We start from the raw sequence: 23,260 nt of genomic DNA on the forward strand, positions 1-23,260 counted from the left end.
TCATTTTCCTTTTTTTCTACTTGACTTTTTTTTTTTAATTTGCCTCACTTGTAAGTATTCAGCAATAGTGCCCATCTTTAAGGGAAAACAAAACAAAAAAAGGGAAATCACTCCTTGTAGCTCTTGTGTGTTTCTAGGATTTTCTTAGTGCAGAATGTAAGAATTTGTTCATCTTCACCATTTCAAATTCTGTCTTGAATTTGCTTCAGTCAGGTTGTCATCCCAATACTCAATCAAAAAGGTCTTGTCAAGAGTATTTCATCCCAATACTCTATCAAAAAGGTCTTGTCAAGGTCATGTCTTTCATGTTTTCATTCCAGGAGTGAGTCCTTATGTAATCTCTTAGCAGCATCAATACGGTTGATCACTTTCTCATCCTTGGCTTGCTGGGCACCAGTTTCTCTTGATTTTCCTCCTTCCTCACAAGCTGCTGTCCTCAGTTTCCTTACTGGTTCCTGATCATCTTTCCAACTTTTGAACTTAAAATGTCCCAGAATTCAGAACTTCAGTAGCTATATCTCTCTTAGTCCCTTAGTAATCTTTACAGTTTCAAGGCTTTGAATGCTGAAAGCTCTCAAATAGAAGTCTCTAATTTACTCAACTGCCTAATCACTAGCCACTACCTCAAGGTAGATATCTAAAGTAAACCTCTCTCTGCCCCACTGTATTGCCTTTTCCTATATTTTAACCCATCTCAACAAAATATCTCCAATCATCCTTGAAGTCATCTTTGACTTTTTTTCCCTTACATACAACATTCATTTCATCAAGAAATCCTATTGGTTTTACCACTAAAATAGATCTTGAAACCTCCAGGTCTACTGCCACCATCATGGTTCAGTGATCATGCTTTCTCTCCAGGATTATTGTACCAGACATCTCTGTTCTCTGCTTTGTGCTTAGCTAGCAACCTATAATTTATTCTCAATAGAATGACCATAGTGATCATTTTCACATATGCCAGCTCTTACCTATGTAAAAACAGTGACTTTACATCTTAGAATGGGACTAGGTCATGTTCATATTTGTAATTTATCTGACTTGTGTGAAACTTGGCCATTACCATTAACTCCCTAGCTCATGAGGCATAAATCTATTTCTGTGAGATTCTTAATTGGTTTTCCAATACCTTGCAAAAATTGACTCCTCTAATCAAGATGCCAGTAATATCCCAATATATTTGTATATATTTGTATTACTTATAAGCATTGATTATTTAACAAAGGCATAGTCTATTCTTTATCTGTAGAATCGGATTTAATGTCTACCTTTTATGTGAGTAATTAGTAATGAATAAAGTGTTACCACCATTACTGTGGATAGTAAATGATAAATAGGTTCTTACTATTGCTGTGAGTGCTAAATGAATACAGCAAAACCCGTTTTCTTATGCCTTAAACTTTTGCCACCCAATTTCAAAATAAAAGCATGATTGGTAGAGACAATCTTCCATATCAGTGTTTTTCAAACGTTTTTTCTTTGTTTTTTTTTTAAGATTTTATTTATTTATTTGAGACATAGAGAGAACACAAGCAGGGAGAGTGGGAGAGAGAGAAGCAGGCTTCCTGCTTAGCAGGGAGCCCAATAAGGGGCTCAATCCCAGGACCCTGGTTTCATGACCTGAGCTAAGGGCAGACACTTAACGACTGAACCACCTGGGCGCCCCTCAACCTTTTTCTATTACTGCCTAATAAGCCCCTTTTTTCCTGGAAACTGTTGCCACTCATGATATTTTAATACTACAGCTATCCTGCATACCTGTTTATGTAGAGTAGTCCCTTGAAGATGCAAAAACCATTGTAATATCTCAGTTCTTTTCACCCCACAAAATTATTTTCACCTCCATAGGGACAATATTGTTCCTGTGGATAATGCACACTCTATGGAGATGCCTCCTTCCTTCCATTCCCAAGAGATGCAGTCATTTTTTTAATTCATCAATCCAAAATTTTAGTAAATTGTGTTTTTTGAAGACATTGTTTTTTACCTTCATAGGATTGATTTTTATTGAATTGTATTTTAGTATTTTGCTATTGGCTTACACTGAGGAACATTATAGAAAAAAACAAAAACAAAAACAAAAAGCAATTACACAAAATCTATTATGGTATTGTAGAGGATATGTTTTGCTGTGCTAAACAGTGTGTCCTCCTTTTAGGGAAATGTGATTAAAAATGTTCGCAGGTAGGGCTGAAGCTAGAGAAGTGAGTACCTGGGCCAGGCTAATAAATAAATATTTAAGTAAGATAATTTTATACAGTATTTAATGGAGAGGATGAAATCTAATTAGAGGAAGGATGTGAAAGAGGACTACTGTTGTCTAAATTCTAGAAAAATTCATCTCTTCAACATCACTCCTCCTCCCTGACATACACAACACACACTCAAAAAAGAAAAATACATACTGTTAAATAATCCATTCTCTTCTGTAGGCAACTTAGATATTACTTATTAGAGCATATTTATTAGAAATTTTATGTTCTATCCATACACACTCTAAATATCAATATCTTCCTTCAGTACAATCCATGAAAAGGTCTTGGAGTGGGGGAGGGGAAGAGAAAACCAACCACTCTGGTAAATATAATTTCCTAATTTGTTGCATTTCCAGTGCTGTGTTAGCATCCATGATGGAGTGCTATCCCAGGTACCTGCCTAGCTGGACTGTCCTTTAACCTGTGTTCATCCTCTGGTTTCAGGACCAGAAGTAGAAGAGCTTTTCTTGAGCACATCGCCTGATTTTTAATCTTTTGGATAACAAACTTAATGACAGATCTAGTTCTCTGTTGCCTGGCCAAAGCTTAGAACCATATATCTGACATAACTTCTAGCAAAGTATATAGACCATTGTATATTTTAGTTAGAGATATATAACTATATCTTACCTTAATATAGCTTATAATTAAGTGCATTTTAGATAGCTCCTTCTAAATATTCATAATATTAGTAGTGTATGTTGTTGCTATTTTGGTATCATTACCTAGTCTAATTTTTCCTTAACTTATTTTCCTTCTTCTCAATTTCCTTATTTTTCCTTCATCATAATTTATGAATCTTCATAAACTATCTTAAACCTTTTTAGAATGAGGTAGCTTATAACTTTTAAGTAAATATTTTTATTTTATTTTCCAAAAAACCTGACAAAGGAATTTGACTCAATATTTATGTTCTCAGCTAAACTAGCAAAAAAAAGTTATCTAAATAAATAATGATGTGTTAAAATGTCTCAAAAACTCAGATCATAAATGACTTAAGAGCGTGTATTGACCTTCAAGAACTATAAAACACATGTATCAAATTTCTAACATATACATTAAGATTAAAATAAAAGTAAAAAGAATTCTTTAAATGTAGAAAGTAATAAAATAATAAAAATCATTATTTTTATTACTATTTAGAAAGTAATAAAAATAAAGTAATAAAGAAATATATAAATAAAATAATAAATAAAAATTAAAAATAATAAAATAAAAATATTCTAAAATGTGATAATAAAATCTAGAGAAAATGTTAAAAATGAAAAATTGATACAATTAAAAAGTGCTTATATATTTAGTATGATAATTTTTATGGTAATTGGAGAACTGGCAATATGATTCTAAGATTACCAAGAAATTATGATCCAAGGAGGAACCTAAAACATAAGGCAAACCAATTTAATAGAAAAAGACTAGAAATAGAAAAAATGGTACCACCATATATGAAATATATAGCTATCATAATTCTTATGTATATTCTTTCAAATACCTCAAGTAATGTAGTAACTTTATATATTCTGAGGTTTTGGAGAGAGCTTTGGTTTTTATAAATGAAAGGACATTCTGTCTTTTTATATAGTCATTATAAGTGGCTGCTTAAACCCCCAAACATATGTCATGGGTACCTGATACCCAACATGGATTTGATATAGAAAATAAAGTCCTACACAGATAAAATTTATTTAGCTTCTGTCTCTTGTTTTCACTCAATAAATTTTCTGCCAATACGCAGAGTTGGTCTTTTAGAAGATTGCTTATTTCTAGGAACACTGGTTATTTTGTGATTTTGTTAATTATTTTGCTCTTTGTGAGGATGATTTTAATGGTTGAAATCCTTTTTTTCAAAAAATGCAGAATCTTTTTTGCCATATACTATTTTTTATGTCTTTCTTAAAAATCATTACAAAAAAGGTGGTATCTCATATCTGTTGAGTTACCACTTTCATAAAACTTTAAGTTCAGGTAAAGAAATAAGGTAATAATTTATTTTTTTTTAATTTTTTATTTTTTATAAACATATATTTTTATCCCCAGGGTGATAAAAGGGTGATAAGGGGTGAATAAGGTAATAATTTAACTTAGAATTTTCTTATTCAGATTTTTATCATTTTTTGCTCAATTTTCAAATGAACATAATTTATCACTAAGGTAAGAGCCCCATAACTCTATTGTCTTACTACTCTCTAATTCTTTAAGGTATGTTTTCTATACCAACCATTAAACATATTCAGAGATTTTAAAAAATCAATATATAATGACCAAATAAAGGAAATAAAAAAAAAATAATTCTGTATTTGAGCTTTCTATATTAATTCCCTTTCCTGAGAGTGGGGAAAAGTTATATTGTATTTTCAAAGAAAATAAAATGCAAATTAGGATGCTTTTTTATTATAGTGTGGTTATTTGAAATTATTTATTATTTTAAAACCTCTTTACTGTTCTTCTTGCAAGATTTATTTTACTAAAATTGAAGATTAAGAAAGTGAGTTATAGAGGGGGCGCCTTGTTGGCTCAGTGGGTTAAAGCCTCTGCCTTTGGCTCAGGTCATGGTCTCAGGGTCCTGAGATCGAGCCCCGCATCAGGCTCTCTGCTCAGCAGGGAGCCTGCTTCCTTCTCTCTCTGCTTGCCTCTCTGCCTACTTGTGATCTCTGTCTGTCAAATAAATAAATAAAATCTTTAAAAAGAAAAGAAAGTGAGTTATAAATTATAATTTATAAGTAATAAATGCCAGGAGTTACAGCATTGATATTAAAAGAAAAATTATATATATATATCAGACAATATTAAACTCAGAATTATAAGTATTTCTTTTTTTTTTTTAAGATTTTATTTATTTATTTGTAAGAGAGAGAGAGATCACAAGTAGGCCAACAGGCAGGCAGAGGCAGAGGGAAAAGCAGGTTCCCTGCTGAGCAAGGAGCCCGATGTGGGACTCAATCCCAGGACGCTGGGATCATGACCTGAGCCGAAGGCAGCCACTTAACCAACTGAGCCACCCAGGTACCCCAGAATTATAAGTATTTCTTAAAGCATATTTGATTGTAAGAATTTTTCTATAAATTAAGAATTGTTATTAATGTCTAGTATTTTAGATTATATATACTTTCAGAACATGAGACAAAGCTAGACAAAAGATGGAAAAATCACAGTGAGGCTATGATCAGAGACAGTCTCTGTTTTGGCAAGGAAAGAAATAGTTATTCTCTCCTTACTTTATTTGAACAAACTTTCTGTCTTTATAATCAACCTATTGATATATATGCAATAGTACTTAATAATAGCACATAGCAGTTACTCAATTATTTTATTTAATCAGCAGCAGCTACTAATGAATGCTACAAGCTAGTACATGAATAATTTGCTTCACACAGTATAATGTCTTCACATTATGTTATTATCAATTACCATGTTATATTTAAAAAACTCATTTTTAGTTTCTAGATGTGCTTAAGTATATGTATACAATTTAGAGAGTGTCAAACCATGGGATACTTTTTTGCAAATTTGATAAATTCCCATTTATGTGTGTTAATTTAAAAATACTTGGTCTCCATTGTTTATTACATTTTCTGTACTGATATGTTGTATAGTCAGTGAACAGTATGTCTTTTATGGCTTGTCCTTAGCCATTTTTATTAAATACATGCAACATTGCAAGTTTTAAAACCAAATATTAGGCATTATTTCATGTAGCAAATGTTCCTGTTGTGGGTATTTTCCCGAGTTAACAACTTCTCTGATATTTGAGCAACTATCTTTGAAATATAGCCCAGCAGAATGTGCCTTTGATGAATCTTATTATATCAGTGGGAATTTTCTAGGCTTAAAAGGGGGTTCCAGTCCAAGGAAACAAATGTTGGCCCTGAGAACACATAAAAATGGCATCCTCTTCAGTGCATTCTGGGATGTGACATTCAAAAAGGATGGTAAAGTAGAAATAGTTGGAGTATAGGTTATATTCAGACTAAGGAAAAGGGGCAGATTGAATATGTGGGGTTTATTTTTTTTCACATTTTACTTTTTCTTGTGTTTAAATAAGAGGTGATGAGGTCCTGAATTCCTAAGGCAGAGGCAGTAGAAAGAGCGGAGCAGAGAGTTTCTAGAGTTGTACTGGAGATAGAATTAATTGTACTTGTACAATATATCAACACCATGTTGATATATTGCAAATTGAGGGCAAAAGGGTTTTACAAATGACTCTATGTTTTCTATTATAAGTAATAAATGCATAGCAACATCATTGACTGAGCTATGTAATTCAGAAATTCAGAAGGATAAGTACATTTTATAAGAATAATGACAATGATGGAACAGTGAGAATATATAGAGAAAGAAGTGGTTCTGTGACAAACTCTGAAGAACTCTGACATGAAAAAACCAGGTCAGGTAAAAAAGTAAGACATACTACTTCAAAGCAAATCATAAGTCTCAGACTTATTTCTAGATTTTATAATATTCGTCTCAATACCTAGAAAATTAATTATGTGTTACTCCATACATATTAGTATATTATCAACCGATGTCTAAAAGTCCCTCTGTATAAAATATGCTGTCAAGAGGTTTAAAGACACAAGGCACAAGTCTTAAGGGAAGAAAGACAGTGATAATTCCAAAAATTTTATAATGAAATGACTAAATTGGCACTATTGGTAGGAATACAAACAGATGTTGAAAGAATTTCAATTTCCACTCACTGTGTGGGAATTTGGCTTGTTCAACAGAAACAAAATGGTTTCTTAAAGAATTTCCCAGAATTCCTGGTGGTTAGCAAGGAGTAACTACTCTGCTGATTTTTAAAATAAACTCCCTGTGGAAGTGATGAAAGCCTATCTTTCTTCCTCCCACTTTTTTGAACATAAAGAATTTGAAAAGAACTTAAAATTTCAGGGACGCCTGGGTGGCTCAGTTGGTTAAGCAGCTGCCTTCGGCTCAGGTCATGATCCCAGCATCCTGGGATCGAGTCCCACATCGGGCTCCTTGCTCCGCAGGGAGCCTGCTTCTCCCTCTGACTCTGCCTTCCACTCTGTCTGCCTGTGCTCACTTTCGCTCGCGCTCTCTCTCTGACAAATAAATAAAATCTTAAAAAAAAAAAAAAACTTTAAGAACTTAAAATTTCAGAGTTTAGCACTTGAAAGTAAGACTAAGAATGAGCTTTCCAGAAAGAGAAAGGATTCTGAAAAATGTATTAACAAAATGAAAATTCCATGCAGATACCATCCAAAGTGATTGGATTATTTTATATATTCTGGATGAGAAGCTAAATAGGCACAAACAGAAATCTTTTCATCAGTGGTAAGTTTCAGCCAGTAACTCCTAGTATGTTTCAGACTGTTAAAACAGCTGAGAATTGTTTCTCCTGTGGAAGTGCTAAGAGAAGACTTGGCTGGTTGTAATCCTTGTAATAGTTGAAGAGAGTCAATGAATTTGGACAGTTTCTTAGAAGAGCTTGATGTGCATGTGGAAATCAGAGAGGCACCAATTAGTCCTTGCTGATAGATGGATGACATTGAATCCTGCAGTGAGGCCCCAAAGTTGGACCAACAAATGAGTTCAGGTTCATATTAGGGCAGAGAATCTTAAATACCAAAGTATTAACTCAAATAGGTCAGTTGCTTATTTGTCATAGCCCCAAAGCAAAGATGAATCTATAAAGATCAAACAGACGTTGGTCACAGTTTTACCCTGGGAAAGCTTCCAAGGTAGTTTTATCTCTGAATCAGCACGTGAAACCAGTGGAGAAGTAGGATCCTTGACCATTTTTGCAGTGGAGCTGTTTAGGTATTGGTGGTGATCTCCAACTCTCAGCTCATTATATTACATTAGGGAGGCTGGATCACTGTACTCTCTAGCCATAGTAAGAGATAGTCATGAAGCATCCAGGGGATGGGGAAAACAGCAATGGAGTTAGAATCAGGTGTCAGTTCACTACCCAATTTTACTTTTACTAAGTGGGCAATTCTGAGTCTTAGGTCCATTATCTGTAGATGTGGATGGTGATTGCATACTTCAACTGTGTATTCTATGAATTAAGCAAAATAACCTGTTACAAACTTCCCCAAACCAAGTTGGCTCATAATAAACTATAAAAAATAAAAACAATCCTTTGAATGCTATTTGTTGACAATATGTTATGGGCTAGACTATCCACAAAATATAGGTATCAATGAGATAATATTAAATAAATCTCCTTTTTATTCTCATATCACCACTATCTGTAGATTTAAATTTTGGAGTTTTCCTCATTGTTAGATAATTTCATTGAAAAGAAAAGCAGAGCTAAAATTTAAATAGAAATTAATCTGTACCTATACGTTAATAAAACTAGCCAGGTAAAATGGAAATTATATCCAGGCAGGCCAACCACTTGACTGACTGCTACTAATTAGGGACCCACAAAGGAGTTACATGAGACTGAACACAACTCCCATTTGGGGGTTCATAGCCCCCACTGACAGAGTGTGTTCTGTGTTATCCTCATAGTGCTCATCTTTTTGAAGGACCTGCTATCATAAGCAAATTTAAAAGACTGTATACCTAGCCTTTCCTACAACTAGTGAATGATTTGTTGCACAAATACCAGTACTGAAATAGGCATGCAAATGTGTTTCTCCTAGAAATATGTCATATTTGCCATAATTTTAGGGATGCCTATACAAAGTGACACTGTGCATGAATAGTCATGACATCCTGCCACATGATAAGAGCAAGACCTTTGGGTTCCATTGTCTCACATAAAAAAAAATACTGTGTCTCACCCTGACCTTGAACATGAGTATTAAAATCAGCAGATCATTTACTCAAATTTATGTAAAAGAGAAACTGAGAAGAACTCTGGGGGCTTTTGGGGAAGACATATCTGCCTGCTTCCCTTAGTTTGGATTTTGACGGGCTACAATTATAAGTTTAAGGAAAATTGACTGTCATGGACTGGTAGGTTTTATTCTTACTCTTTATCATCAAAAAGCCAAAATGCTAGCTGGTCTTCCAAAAGCATAAAGAGGCAGAGCTATAGAATAAGCAACTGTTTCTGTGGGGCCTTCCTTTCCTTTCCCTGTAAGTAAACCAAGAGGCATGTTTCTGTAATTCCTGAAAATGTCTGGAAAGTTTTAGCCACAGATGTGCTCAAGGGGTTCTCCAAGCCCACCATTAAAGAGGAACCATCAGCCTTGGCAAGGAGCACACACAAATTCTTACACTTTCTGACTCTACTTTCTGTCCTTTTATCTTAAAATCTGATTGAGGAGAGGTCAGGGCAGAGGAGGAGATAACTTAGTATTTGTTTTGATGAGTATGGCAAAATAAAATAGCCATTTAAAGTCCCCAGTCTCGGGACACCTGGATGACTTAGTCGGTTAAGCAGCTGACTCTACTTTAATCAAGTTTGAGAAAAACTGATTCTTATAATAGTTTAACACATTCCACAATGCCAGGGCTACCCATGCAAGAATGTTCTATTAGCTATTTCCAAAGACAAACATAAAGATCATCTAACAAGCTGACTCTGGTTGTGAGTTAATCACATATAAAGACTTTAAATGCTATTTGTTAAGGTTTTATACAAATTGAAAAAAAATAAGCCCATGAAATCCATTATACACATGTTGCACATTTGGTAGAATGGGACCAAAATACTGAGGTCTTGGTCTCCTGTGTCTCACCCCAGGCTCAGTATATTCTCATGAAAAATTCATGAGGGGAACCTGGGTGGCTCAGTAGGTTAAGTGTCAGACTCTTGATTTCAGCTCAGGTCATTATCTCAAGGTCATGAGATCTAACCCACATCTGGCTCCACACTCAGCAAGAGTCAGCTTGACATTCTCTCTTCCTCTGCTCCTCCTCCACTCTCTAAACTAATTAATTAATTTAAAAATAATTGTTTTAATGAACAAATTTTATTTCATATTTCAAATTTACAATTATCAGATGACTTTTACTATGCATTTTTAGCATTTTTTTTCATTTAATTAGCACAAATACCGTGCTATGTATTACACTTCCTATTTTACAAATAAGGAACTAGAGACTCTGAGCACTTAAGTACTTTGTGCAGGCAAATAAATTCAAATATATTCAAATATATTCAAATGGGGCACTGAGGGCAAATATACTCCAATAGAATTCTTTCTAATGCAGAGTCTCATGCTCTGGTGAAAACAACACCTTGCATTTCTAAAGAAATAGGTAAGCTAATTTAAAAGATCTTCATAGTCTCATCTTGCCCCCAAATTATTTGGTTATTTGAACCAAATATCTTTGCTGCTCAATAGGCGGTTAGAAGTTACTCTTACATTTCCCAGAAAAGAATTGGTCATTGCTGTATTGGATATGTGTGTTTCTCTCTCAAAGAGGAAATGCATCCCGGCAATCTAACATTCTGACTTGGAAAGGGCCAGAGTCAACAGTAAGGAAGGAATACACTGGCAGGATAAGCTGCCAGCAAACCATGTACCCGTGCCAAAAAAAAAAAAATCTTATTTTGCTTGGCATCTGGGTTTAAAATTGCCAAACAAGTAGGAGCAGCAAGATTAGTAGGTTGCATGAGTTTGATAAAACCATCAAAACCACTATCACTTACATGATCAAACTTTTAATGTGTCTTTATAAACTAATATCAACTTTGATTACTATAAATGAGGGGAAATATGTCAAATATGTTTGCAAATTTTATGGCTCATTGCTTGATATTCTTAAATATATTATGGTTTGCTTAGAATCATAGGCTCATGACCATAGTAGGAACCTTAGCACTTATAACATTGAACCCTATCATTTTCCAGAAGGAAAATCCACATCCTTGACAAGTAAAATAGCCAAAGATCACACCAACCTCAGAGCCACATCTTGGGTCCAAATATTATTTTGCCTAAAGTTATGCAACTAGCTATTGACAGAAGTAAGCCTTGGGCTGTCTTTCTTTTTCTCCATGTAACTTAGTATTTACCAGTCCAAAGGGACATAAAGAAATAAAATTATCTAAAGCAAAATAAGTAAGCCAAATACACAGATACCATAAAAAAATAGATATCTAACGGAAAGAAAGTAATGAAAAAATGTGGAAAAATTCTGTTTTGTTTTATTTTCTGATTTCTCTTTCGTTTTCTTTCCCAGAAACTCTTAAAACCAACTGGGGTAAATATCCATTACTTCATTTTGTCAAAGGCAGATAGTTAATGCTTAAATAATTGATTTAAAATTGAGAAATGTCTTCACATTTTCCTCCAGAGACCTATTTGAAGCAAACCCAACTAAGTACCTTTCTAAAAAGCCACCTCCTCTAATTTTAATAAGCAAAAGACAATTTATAAAAATGATTTTTGTAGATGGCCTTAAGGAAATTTTAACATTAACCTCACTAATTTGCAGGCATTTTATTGCAAATTTTATGCCAGTTTCCAGGCAAGTAAAAGTTTCCTGCTCTTTAAGTATTTCAGTGGTAGAGCTCAGCTCTATTCTAGATTCTCATTATTGATAGTGTTTAGACAAGATGAAGAATAGGGGGGCACCTGGGTGGCTCAGTGAGTTAAAGCCTCTGCCTTCGGCTCAGGTCATGATCCCAGGGTCCTGGGATTGAGCCCCGCATTGGACTCTCTGCTCAGTGGGGAGCCTGCTTCCTCTTCTCTCTCTCTCTCTGCCTGCCTCTCTGCCTACTTGTAATCTGTCACATAAATAAATAAAAATCTTAAAAAAAAAAAAAGATGAAGAATAGGGTAGGAGCCTGGGGTCGTGGGATAAGGGAATCAGGAAAAGGAAAAAGAAGGAAAAATAGGGTGCAGTTTCAAGAAATGAATCAACCAAAACCAAAATTTTCATAAAATCCCAATCAATGTTCAAGACAAATTTTGAAATGATTTGCTTTTGCCTCAGTGGCTTCATATTGCTCAGGTGTTCAGTCCTACAAGAAAATTAGATTGCTTAAATTTTGTGTTAATTATCTTTGTAAGAAAACTCATCTAGACTCTAAGTTATATTTCCATATGTCAAAGTCAGAAACAGCTCTTCCCCCTTTAACCTTTGTTTTCACCCATTTCTGCCACAAATTTAAAAAAAAAATAAGCATCACTTTCCAACCTTATATGATAATCCAGTGGAGAAATAGATACTATTAAATAGTTATCTAAAGGGTGTAGAGTTAGTAAAAGATAGATGAAGAATTCCCAGCTGGTTAGGCTAACCAAAAACAAAATGCTTCACCACTACTTAACCAGGCTAAATCCTTATGACTGATTGAATTTGTAACATGACAAACTCCTTCTAGGTCTTCCTTTACAAATAAATTAAGGTCAGAAGTGGTGATCTTACATAGACCCAGCCATAGTGGTTTATTAAATTTCTTAGCTCATTCTTCATGTAATTATCACTGCTGCTGAAATTCCAGATCTTAAAGTAAAAGTAAATATAACCATATGTAATTGTGTACTCCAACCCTAAAAAAAAAAAAAAAAAAAAAAAAAGCTTCCAGACTTATAGTGTTTTATAGTGTCTAATGCTGCACCTATCCTGAGTGGCTTTCAATGTTTACTCATAAAAATGCCTCTTGTACTGTCACTAGTTTACAGAAATAAATGATCCTTAAGTCTTCAGTAGCTAAATAGATCACTTGCTTTTCTTATCTTGATTGGCCTCAAGCAATTAGAAAAATATGTGAAAGTTGAGGAAGGCAGTTTAGAGAGGGGAGCAATTGGCTGAAGCATATTTTTCCCATTACCACAAAACATGTTTTCCAAAATTATGGACAGAATATTACTCTTGTGGCATGTTTCTTGACAAAAAGATTATGTAGTCAACAAATGGAGAAGATAAGAATTATTCTATTTTGCTTTTGGTGACTCCGTGTGCATTTGAAGTTTTTAGTTGAGGTGTATTGTTTTTGTCAGAACTCCTGCTTTACTTCTTGATCCCCATAGCACTTTTCTACTGTTCTGCTTTACTTCTTGATCCCCACAGTACTGGGGTAAGTAGTAATCCTCCTGAGATCAGAAGGAACATTGACATTTAAGTCTCCTTGCTTCCCTGGCTAGTTCTATCACAGAAATGCACTAATTCAGCCACAGTAATTGGTATAGGGGAGGGTATGTGACCCAGGCTATGCAAATCTGAATCTTTCCTTGATTCTCAAATTCCTCATACCAGTGAGATCATGTGATAATTGTCTTTCTCTGATCGACTTATTTTGCTTAGGACAATACCTTCTAATTCCATCCACATCATTGCAAATGGCAAGGTTTGGGGTTTTTTGATGGATATATATATATATATATATATATATCACATATATATCACATCTTCTTTATATATATATCACATCTTCTTTATCGATTCATCTGTTGAAGGACATCCAGGCTCTTTCCATAATTTGACTTTGTGGACATTGCTGCTATAAACATCGGGGTGCACGTGGCCCTTCGGATCACTACATTTGTATCTTTAGGGTAAATATCCAGTAGTGCAATTGCCGGGTTAGCATTGGAGAGGGTAAGTGCTATGGTGAGAAAAAAAAAATTAATTAATTTAAAACAAAAAAAAAATGAAATGTAAATATTTTAACTAGGACAAACAGCACATTAAATCATGAAAAAAATAAGAATTGTTCTTTGAAAGTTTTCTCACTACAGTTTGGGTAAAAAGGTGTCATCTTTTTGCTCTTGAGAATATAAGGCTGTGAGCTTGGAGCTCTTGTCTAGCTTGAGGAGAAATCTGTCTCAGAATTTGAGACAACATGCAAAGGAAGAAGAGATGAAAGTCAGAAACATGGAGGACACAGGGGTTCACATCTGTGGTTGTAGTTGTTCCAAAGCGGTATGACACTGGCTTTTTAGTTGGGTTCCTGTTACTTGAAGCCAAAGATCCAAACTACAGTGCCACAGAGGAGATAACACTTGAGCTGGTCCGCTGCAAGAAAATTCAGTATGCCCAGTCTTGACAGGTGGAAGGACATTCTAGGATATTTGTGCTCTAAAAGGACATGTGTGTGATTAGGGAATAACAAGTGGACATGTGTCTCAAATATAAGTTATATGCAGGGGACACCTGCTTTTTGTATTGTTTTGCTTTGCCTTCCACTGATGTGCTTTTCCAAAAATACAATGCAAGATATCAATACCAAGAAATAAACATCAAATAGTATGAATTACTAAAGTAGGAATAAATAATATAATAATTATATATAATAATCATATATAATATAATAATTATATATAATAATATAGAATAATGTAATATTTATAATATATGTCATATATATAATATAATAATAAACAGGAGTTTTCTATTAGCTGTGCATTTTCTGCTTTACATAAGGCAGCTGTTTTCAAACTGTGATAAGTAGACCCCCACATGTTGTATGGAGTGACAGGCTTGAGGAAGTAAAGGTACCAGCATGAACGTGGAGGAGGGAAAGCTGGTAGTCTGCTGCAGAGGGTACAAATAAATAAGGTCAGAAATGCTAATCTTCCATAGACCCAACCATAGTGGCTTATTAAATTTCTTAGCTCATCCTTTATGTAATTATCACTGCTGCTGAAATTCCACATCTTTGAAAAAGGCATCCCTTTCCTTCCTACTTCAGTAATGAACTTCTACATACTATTGTTTCTTTTTTCTTTTTTTAAGATTTTGTAAATTTATTTGACAGAGAGAGAGAGAGAGACAGCACAGAGGGAACGCAAGCAGGGGGAGTGGGAGAGGGAGAAGCAGGATTCCCACTGAGCAGAGAGCCCAATGCGGGGTTCGAGTTCAGGACCCTGGGATCATGACCTGAGATGAAGACAGACGCTTAACAACTGAGCCACCCAGGCGCCCCTTCGTATGATTGTTTCTAAAGAAAGGTTATGCTGCTAAAAATACTTAAGAACTATCGGTAGGCATCTTCTCAGTTCTCAGAATACAGCCATGAGACATATTATTATCCCCATTTTATAATGAAGGAACTAAGACTTTAAAAGATTAAATAACGTGCTCAAGATTGCCTAGCCAATGAAAGGCAGAGGCAGGATTTGGACTTTGCTTGGCCCCAGAGGCCTTACTGTTATCTGCCACACACTACTGTTCCCAGTACACTCATGGCTCCTACCAGGATAGTGACCTGCTCACTGATCCTCAGGTTTGCCTGTTCATGCTGTGGAAACCAGAACAGCTGAAGACCAAGTACAAACCTGCAGTCCGATAGGTAGTCAGACTCCCTGTAACTGACTGGATGCAGCCAGAAACAGACCAGAGCAGTTGTGGAACACCACTCAAGTGGGAAAGAGAACCTTCTTGACGTAAGGTTTAAGTGCCTGCTCAGACTTCAGAAGGGCTTTTAAGGGAAATAGTGATCAGTTGTGTATCTGCTCTTTCTGAGGCTGACAGAGGGAGGAGAAGCAGGGATTAACTAAGGTTGGGGGCCGTCATGAAGGGAGGGTGATTGAGCAACTGAGTATTCCCAGTAATAGATGGAATGTGAAGTCCTGGGCATCTCTGGTGACGCAGCACTACCCACTCAATGAGGGGGTCATTATGGTGTTTTATAGCTGTGGCGTAACCTTATCTCCAGTTAAGCTTACAGCTGGCACTATCTGTATTTGTCATACCAACCTGAATAAAGACGTGTGGTTTTGTTCTTCCATCCAAGCTGACTTTTCACTCTCAGTCCCAGATAGACTTACACTCTTTCACTTCTCTAAGCTTGCTGCTATCCCAGCAGTTCTGTTGGACTCAACACTTTTCAACAGCAAACATCTACTGACATGTACCTAATACACTGAGTATATATTAAGCATGCCTCTAGGCAGTGGGGAATCAACCATCTTGCCTTCCCAAAGCCCAGGGCAAATTATAAGAGTGAAAGACAAATTGGAGGATCTCTGGACAGAACAGTAAAATAAGTGCCTTTTAAGAATATATATATATTTTTACTTTTACGTCATCTCTACACCTAATGTGAGGCTTGAACTCACAACCCTGAGATTAAGAGTCACATGCTCTACTGACTGAGCCAGCCAGGCACCCCAATAAATGCCTTTTTGATATGTGGGTTGTTTTTTTTTTTTTTTAAGATTTTCTTTATTTTTGAGAGAGAGAGTGAGACAGAAAAGCAGACCCCCTGCTGAGCAGGAAGCCTGATACGGGGCTCCATCCCAGGACCTGAAGATCATGACTTGAGCTGAAGGCAGACACTTAACTGACTGAGCCATCCAGGTGCCCCCATATGTGTTTTTAATATCATCTCTCCAATAGGGGAAAAAGTGATTTCCTGAGGAAAAGGATTAATGGGAATGGGCAACCCCTTTCCTTTCCCCAGGTGCCTAAAAGTTAGAGAGATTATGCAACAGAGAGGACATAAAATATGAAGAAATATAAAAGAAATACCATACATAAAATATAAAGAAATACCAAGGGTTCCACAGGTCCTGTGTTCTCCTTTGCTTTCTTCCTTAAAACTTAACCCTTATTCTGCCCTTTTACTATCTCTCCCATCTTCTGCTCTTCATCAGAAAAGGTTCAGGGCTTAAAGCTGAAAGAATTATTTATAACATTATGGGTCAAGTACTCACTATATACTGCACTTGGTATTTGTCAACACAGCTGAAAATATAATTTGTATATATTCCTTGTCCTGAAGTTGTTCAGAACCTAGAGATATTAACAACTGTGAAAACAAAAAGTGACACGACAGGAAGGAACTCTCTGTCTTATAGCATCATCAGCAGTAGCAATTTGGATTGGACCATGGTGTCCAAATTTAAGCATCAGAAAAGAGATTTGTGAGGCACCTGGTGGCTCAGTGGGTTAAGCCTCTGCCTTCGGCTCAGGTCATGGTCCCAGGGTCCTGGGATCGAGTCCCGCATCGGGCTCTCTGCTCAGCGGGGAACCTGCTTCCCTTCCTCTCTCTCTGCCTGCCTCTCTGCCTACTTGTGATCTCTCTCTCTCTCTGTCAAATAAATAAATAAAATCTTTTTTTAAAAAGAGAGAGAAATTTGTATTAAAAAGTGATTATAATGGTTCTCTACTTATCATAAAACTTAAAAAGATTGTTAAGTACTATTTAACTTTTAATTAGGATTTCCCTTCTCAATATATAACTCTCTCCAGCAGGAATCCTTCCTGATGGAAATAATAAATCAGGGTAGTTGAGGTTAAAAAAAATCAATAAAATTCAATGCAAAAGCTATAGTACTCTAAATAGGCATTACCTTTGTTCTGATTGGGAAAAATGATTCAAGATTGATGACTTGTTCATGTTTGACGTACAGTAAATATGTGAGAGCAAAATATGTTTACTGCATACCATATAATTACTGACATTATACTTGATAGCAGTATTATGATATACATTTTGTTAGATATAAAACCAATATATATTGAAAATGCTTCAAGAATATAGGGATCCCACATTTAAAATGACTTTAAATAGTAATTCAGTCAGGTCTCTAATTTGGGCTTGGAATGTGAAAGAGAATTGAAGATGAAGACCACAATTATATAAGCTTGAGCCATTAGAGAAATTAAATATAACACACATAAACATGAAGAGTTTATTTAAAATAAATCAAATATCCTGATGTTGAAGCCACAAATTATGAAATTGGGTTTGGTTTTCATACTAACACCAAAACTTCAAAATGGCATCCACAATTGACTAAACTTCTTTCTGCAGCCACAGTTTGTATGCGCCAACCCACACATTCAGGCAAGTACATGAACGTGTATCCGCCCCTGATGTAATTTGTGGTCAGAGAACAGAGCAACGCACAGACCCTGCAGTCATTCTCAGACAAAAGTCATCAGGACAGATCATTTAACTTAGGTCAAACATTGAAAACTAATCTTTTTCTGTGCTATTGAGGTTTATTATTGGTCACCTTATCGGAATAAAATAACATGTGGGCTGTGGCATATTTTAAAAATATCTATGTAGAAAAAGAGAATGAAAAAATACTACGTGAATACAAAGGATTCTTTTTGAAACAACTTAGGTGCTGTGCTTTCTCATAGGTCATTAATTTTCTTTCTTGCCTTTGTTAGTGTGGAGTGGAGTGTCCTTATGCATTTCTAGAATTGGTCCTTTTCCAAAGCGGTCTATACAAAGTGCCAAAAAGATAAGTCTGGCGTTTGGAGCCTGGTGGATAGGCAATAGAATCCTGGCTCTGCCCTCTACTGGCCATTGGCTCTAAGCGAGTCATCTTACCCGAATCGGAGTTATGTAATCTATAAAATCAGGATAGTAAGACCCACCATCATTGGTTGTTGGGTTAGTGTCATAAGGTTTATGAAAGTCCAACAGCGTGTCTGTCTCATACCTATAGAGCGGTAAGTAGTAGCTTCCATAGTCTCTATTGGTGTTACCATTGCTCTTCCTCACGTTCTTAGGCAGCAGTGGTATTCGTGCTCTATCAGCAGCTACTTGAGGGCCATTTCTATTGCCCTTGTTGCTCTGCCTTCACTTTTCCACCCTCACTGTGCTGCTTATTTCTTTTTCTGGTTCTGATCATACTTCTCTTATGTTTCCATGCAACACTCAGAGCTGCTGACAGGGCACTAGTGAGATACTGGTGTGAGAATAGATATGATCGTCTTTCCTCCATGGGGAACATGAATGTGCTTTTAATGACTTGAGATGCAAGAGAAATACCCTGACTCTTCCCAGTATAAGAGGAATCCAAAGGGCTCTGTTAACACGGTAGATAATAAGGTTTTAAGGTTTCAAATTAACTTCTACAACTTGACACAGATCTACTATATTTACAAGCCGTTGCTTGTATTTTTTAGCTCAGCATTCGTTCCAGCAGTGTGTTCTTTAAAGGAAGCCTAAGAGATGTGGGGAGTGGAAAGGAAGAGTGTGCCTTCTTGATCCCATTTTTTAGCCTTTTCTCAAGAATTCCAGTGTAGGCAAGATCTGCACCCATAAACTTGACCACAGGAGGAGCCTTTCTAGCTGTAATTAGCCCAAGATGTAATATAAATCCATAATGCATTACATCATATTTAATTTTAATTCATAACACTATATCTCAGGACAATTTTTTCTTAGATAAAAATTTGAATAGATGCTTTACTATTATCAAGAATATATTCCTCAAATCATTGTGGGTAAGCACCTAAATGTCTTAAAATCATTGGATATTAAATTTTGCAAAATCTATTCGGTGTACCCATGATATTTTTATCCCAGGTAACATTATTAATATCTTTAGCATATCTTTTTATCTTATTTTTTAACACCTTACATATGTGGGTTTTTTTTTCCATTTGTTTGTTTGCTTATTTACATATGTTTCTTGACAACACCTTCTGGCAGGAAAACGTAAACACTTGTGATTTTATCAGAAATGATTTATAGGAGTGTGTTATAGAAACAGCCACTTGCTCTCATGCATGAAATTCTTGATCAAGTGTTTTTGTTTTCTTTAAATCACTGATGTACAGAGTTTTTTGTTTTGTTTTGTTTTGTTTTGTTTTTGTTTTTTTAAAGGAACCATTTGTTTTTCAGGCCTGTCTACTCTGGCTTTCCCCAAGCAGGGTAAATGAGAAATAGTGCCATTCTCAATGAAATAATGTGCCCGTTTTTGGTTTACTCTGCAGGCGTGTCTGCCCTATCACCAAGTCTTCTCGGCTTCCTGCTGCCTGCCCTTGGCATCGTTGTCTACTTGGCAATCTGAACGTGGTATGACAGCTGCTGTTCCCGGCCCAGCTCAGAGGACATCTCCATCCCTATGATGACTACAGTTCCTTCCAATTCCTGTGGCTCCGCCCAAAGCCAAATAAATTACACTTTAACAAACTATCCAACTGATTTACAACACATGTCATGACTGAGGCATTCAGGAACCCTTTCATCCAAAAGAATAAACTTTTAAATGGATATAAAATAATTTTTAACTCGTTCCAATATGCCTTATAAACCACTTAACCTGATTCTGTGACAGTTGCATGACTTAATCCAATGGGACAAGTTACAGTGTTCAATTCAATACTATAGGCTGTAGAGTGAACGTAAAAATCACCGTACACAGGTGCTTTAAACTTAATAACAAGTTGTGAAATATAATAGAGGTTGAAATGTTGATCGTATGTGGTAAATGTTAAGAGTAATACAGTCTCTTGTACTATTCTCTGTTTTGGGTCCTGCATATTTTTGAATGGCCCCTATCATTCATGACATTTTGAGTTGTCTTAACAAAAGATAGAGTATAACTGAAACATTTTGACATAAATTCCATGACCAGTTCATTTTACTGGATGAGTTAAAAGATTCTGAATATTGAAAGCCAATTCTACAACTTGTTATCAGTATTCTTATTTTGGAAGAAAGTAATTTTCTAAATATTTGTCTTTCAGAATCAGTAATACTTTTAAGTTAGTTGCTTAGTAGTAAAGTTAACATACCATATGAAGATTTTTCTTTACTTTGATATTATGTTCTAAAGTTATTTTATGCTTTTCTTGTCAATTTCAAACCTCAAAAATCACAGCTCTTATCTAGAGAATCATCCTATTGCTGTATTTATTCATACATGGGATGATGAATTTTGAAAAGTAGAGTGCTTCCATTTTTTAATTGAGATGTGACAGTCTTTACACAGCTAGGAATAAATGACAGTTAAATGAATATCAGTGTGATCTAATAATATTCTAGTATCTTTGTTTTTGTGCTTCATTTCTAAGTAAAACCTTGCATTATTGAAGATCTCAAGAAATCATCTGGAGGTCGGAAAAAAAAACACAATATACCTTTTTTTTTTTTTAATTTAGTTTTAAGCTCATTTCCCACTTCAATGCAATACTGAAAACTGGCTAAAAATACCAAATCAATATATTACTAATGGTACCTTGAAAGTATGCGTACTGGAAGGCCAGGAGGAGACAGGTAATGGGTCTGTCCAATGGTGTCTCCCAAGCGTTGGTGCTTCAGGTTTTTATAAGTTGTAAAAAGGAAGACGCACATTTCTTCATTCTCCATGGTGTGCAAGCAAATGTATTTGAGTGTGGATGTGAAAGAAATGGAGTAATAAAGGATTAGCTGGCTCATGAAATAGTGCAATGTCTGATGATTCAGGAGGTGTAATCCTATTTTATTAGCACAACCTTGCTAGCTAATTAGAGATAGAGTTTATCTTTTTAGAAAGGATACCTTATAGGTTCATAAAAAAATATTTACAGGAAGCAAAATAGATCTATTACTACTTTACCCCCCCTTTCTTTAATTTGTATAATTTTTGTACTATATATCTATGTGTAAATGTTTAGAGTTTTCATTATGAAAATATCAATAAATATTTCATTAGTTTACATTCAACTCTTTGTTATAAAATGAAACTTTTTAAAAATAAGTGAAATGGATGATTTCCCAGTGGAAGTATGTCAACAGTCTTAAAATCATTACCAGATTTCATAAAATACCTAATTATTTGAAAAGGAAACAAAATCTCTTCATACTTTAGGGAAACAAATATGCTGTAAGCCTTCTGTACAAATGTTTGTGTTTTCATTGTTACACTTTGGGGTTTTCCTTTTGCAATGTGACCCATGTTGGGCATTTTTATATAATCAACAACAACTAAATCTTTTGCCAAATGCATGCTCGCCTTTTATTTTCTAATGTAGTGCAATAAAGAGCAAACCTGGCTAGATTTTGCATGAAATGGTTCTGAAAGGTAAGAAGAAAACAGACTTTGGAGGTTGGTTGTTTAATTTTAAATTCGTGACGGAGATAAGGTAGATTAAAGTCTCTCATACACTGATAACTCAAGCTTTTCATTTCCTCATACAATTGTACAAATTTGACTGGGACCATCAGTTTTCAACTGTTGTCAAACTAACTAATGTATCATCTGCTTAAGACGCAAGATTCTTGATTAAACTTTATATAGATATAGACATATCTGTTGTTTCTTTGTAATTCAGGAAAGGTGGTAGTAATTTTATTTGATACTGATAAATATTGAATTGATTTTTTTAGTTATTTTTTATCATTTTTTCAATGGAGTAGTATAGGACTGTGCTTTGTCCTTTTTATGAATGAAAACAAATTATAAAGAAATAAATGTCTTACTGTTACCCAAGAAATAATAACTGTCCTTTCAATTTACCTAAAGTTGAAAATTCATTTTTGGAAGGTTTCTTTATAAGTTCAATAGCACAGAATAAATATTACTTCTTAAGCAACAGTTAATTGTTTGAAAGATTCTGCAAAAAATATACGGATGTAAAGAGACACACACTTGAGCCTGCCTGTGTGCACATGTGAACACATACCGGCGTTATTTCACTGAAATAAGATTACCTGGTGGAAAACTTCAATTTTGAAGATCTCAGTAAATATCATTCAATCTAATGCTAGACACTAGAACAAACTGCTAAATGCTCAAGAAGCAGGAAAAGGAGAAAGAGAAGGAGAAGCAGCAGCAGGAGCAGCTAGTTCAATCTTGAAGGAGCTGGTTTTCTAATAGAAGAATTCACATAAAAGCGTGACTCTACAGACAGGTCTGGTGCAGGTAAAGCCTTCTCCGAATCCTGATTTGGACTAAGCCCAAACTTCTGAATCCCAGGGCTCCCTGTGTTCTGCCTTAACAATCTTCCATGATCTGATTATGATTTATCTTTGGCATTCCAACCTCCCTTCCTGTTTCATGAAACTTGCTTCCACCCCGGAACCTGATTTCCCTTTTGGACCCTGACTCTGTTTCTTAACCCGAAGTATTAGATTACTTCCATTCTAATATTTTGCTTTTGGTATTTGACCTTGGATTGACTCTAGCACTAATTCCACAGGCTTTGGGAGATCAAAGCTTCTTTCTGTGAGAGTGTTTTCCATGTTAGTGGTTCTCAAACCTGGTTGCCCATCAGGATCACCTGGAGAATTTGAAAAAATAAAATAGATTCTCTGGGTCCCAGTCCAGACTTACCAAATCAGAATTTGGAAAGTGAGGAACAGGGATCTGTATCATTTTAGGTTGTTCAGGAGTATCTGGTAAGGAGCCAGATTTGAGAATCAAAGACTTTGATGATTACTATAAGCTATATTA

The 23,260-nt window shown here is 35.3% G+C and overlaps 1 protein-coding gene across 2 annotated transcripts in view; it reads left to right on the top strand.

Annotated features, from left to right (window-relative positions):
• Positions 1–22,301, top strand: part of CNTN1 (contactin 1) — a 351,845-nt gene extending 329,544 nt beyond the window's left edge. For both annotated transcript variants that reach the window (XM_082742231.1, XM_082742230.1), the window contains one exon: positions 19,818–22,301. In XM_082742231.1, coding sequence (XP_082598357.1) covers positions 19,818–19,894 — 77 coding nt within the window. In that variant the 3' untranslated portion in view covers positions 19,895–22,301. The remainder of the gene's footprint in view (positions 1–19,817) is intronic.
• The last annotated feature ends 959 nt before the right edge of the window (positions 22,302–23,260 follow it).

Source organism: Mustela nivalis (genome assembly GCF_964662115.1).
Source record: "Mustela nivalis genome assembly, chromosome: 7".
Lineage (NCBI taxonomy): Eukaryota > Metazoa > Chordata > Mammalia > Carnivora > Mustelidae > Mustela > Mustela nivalis.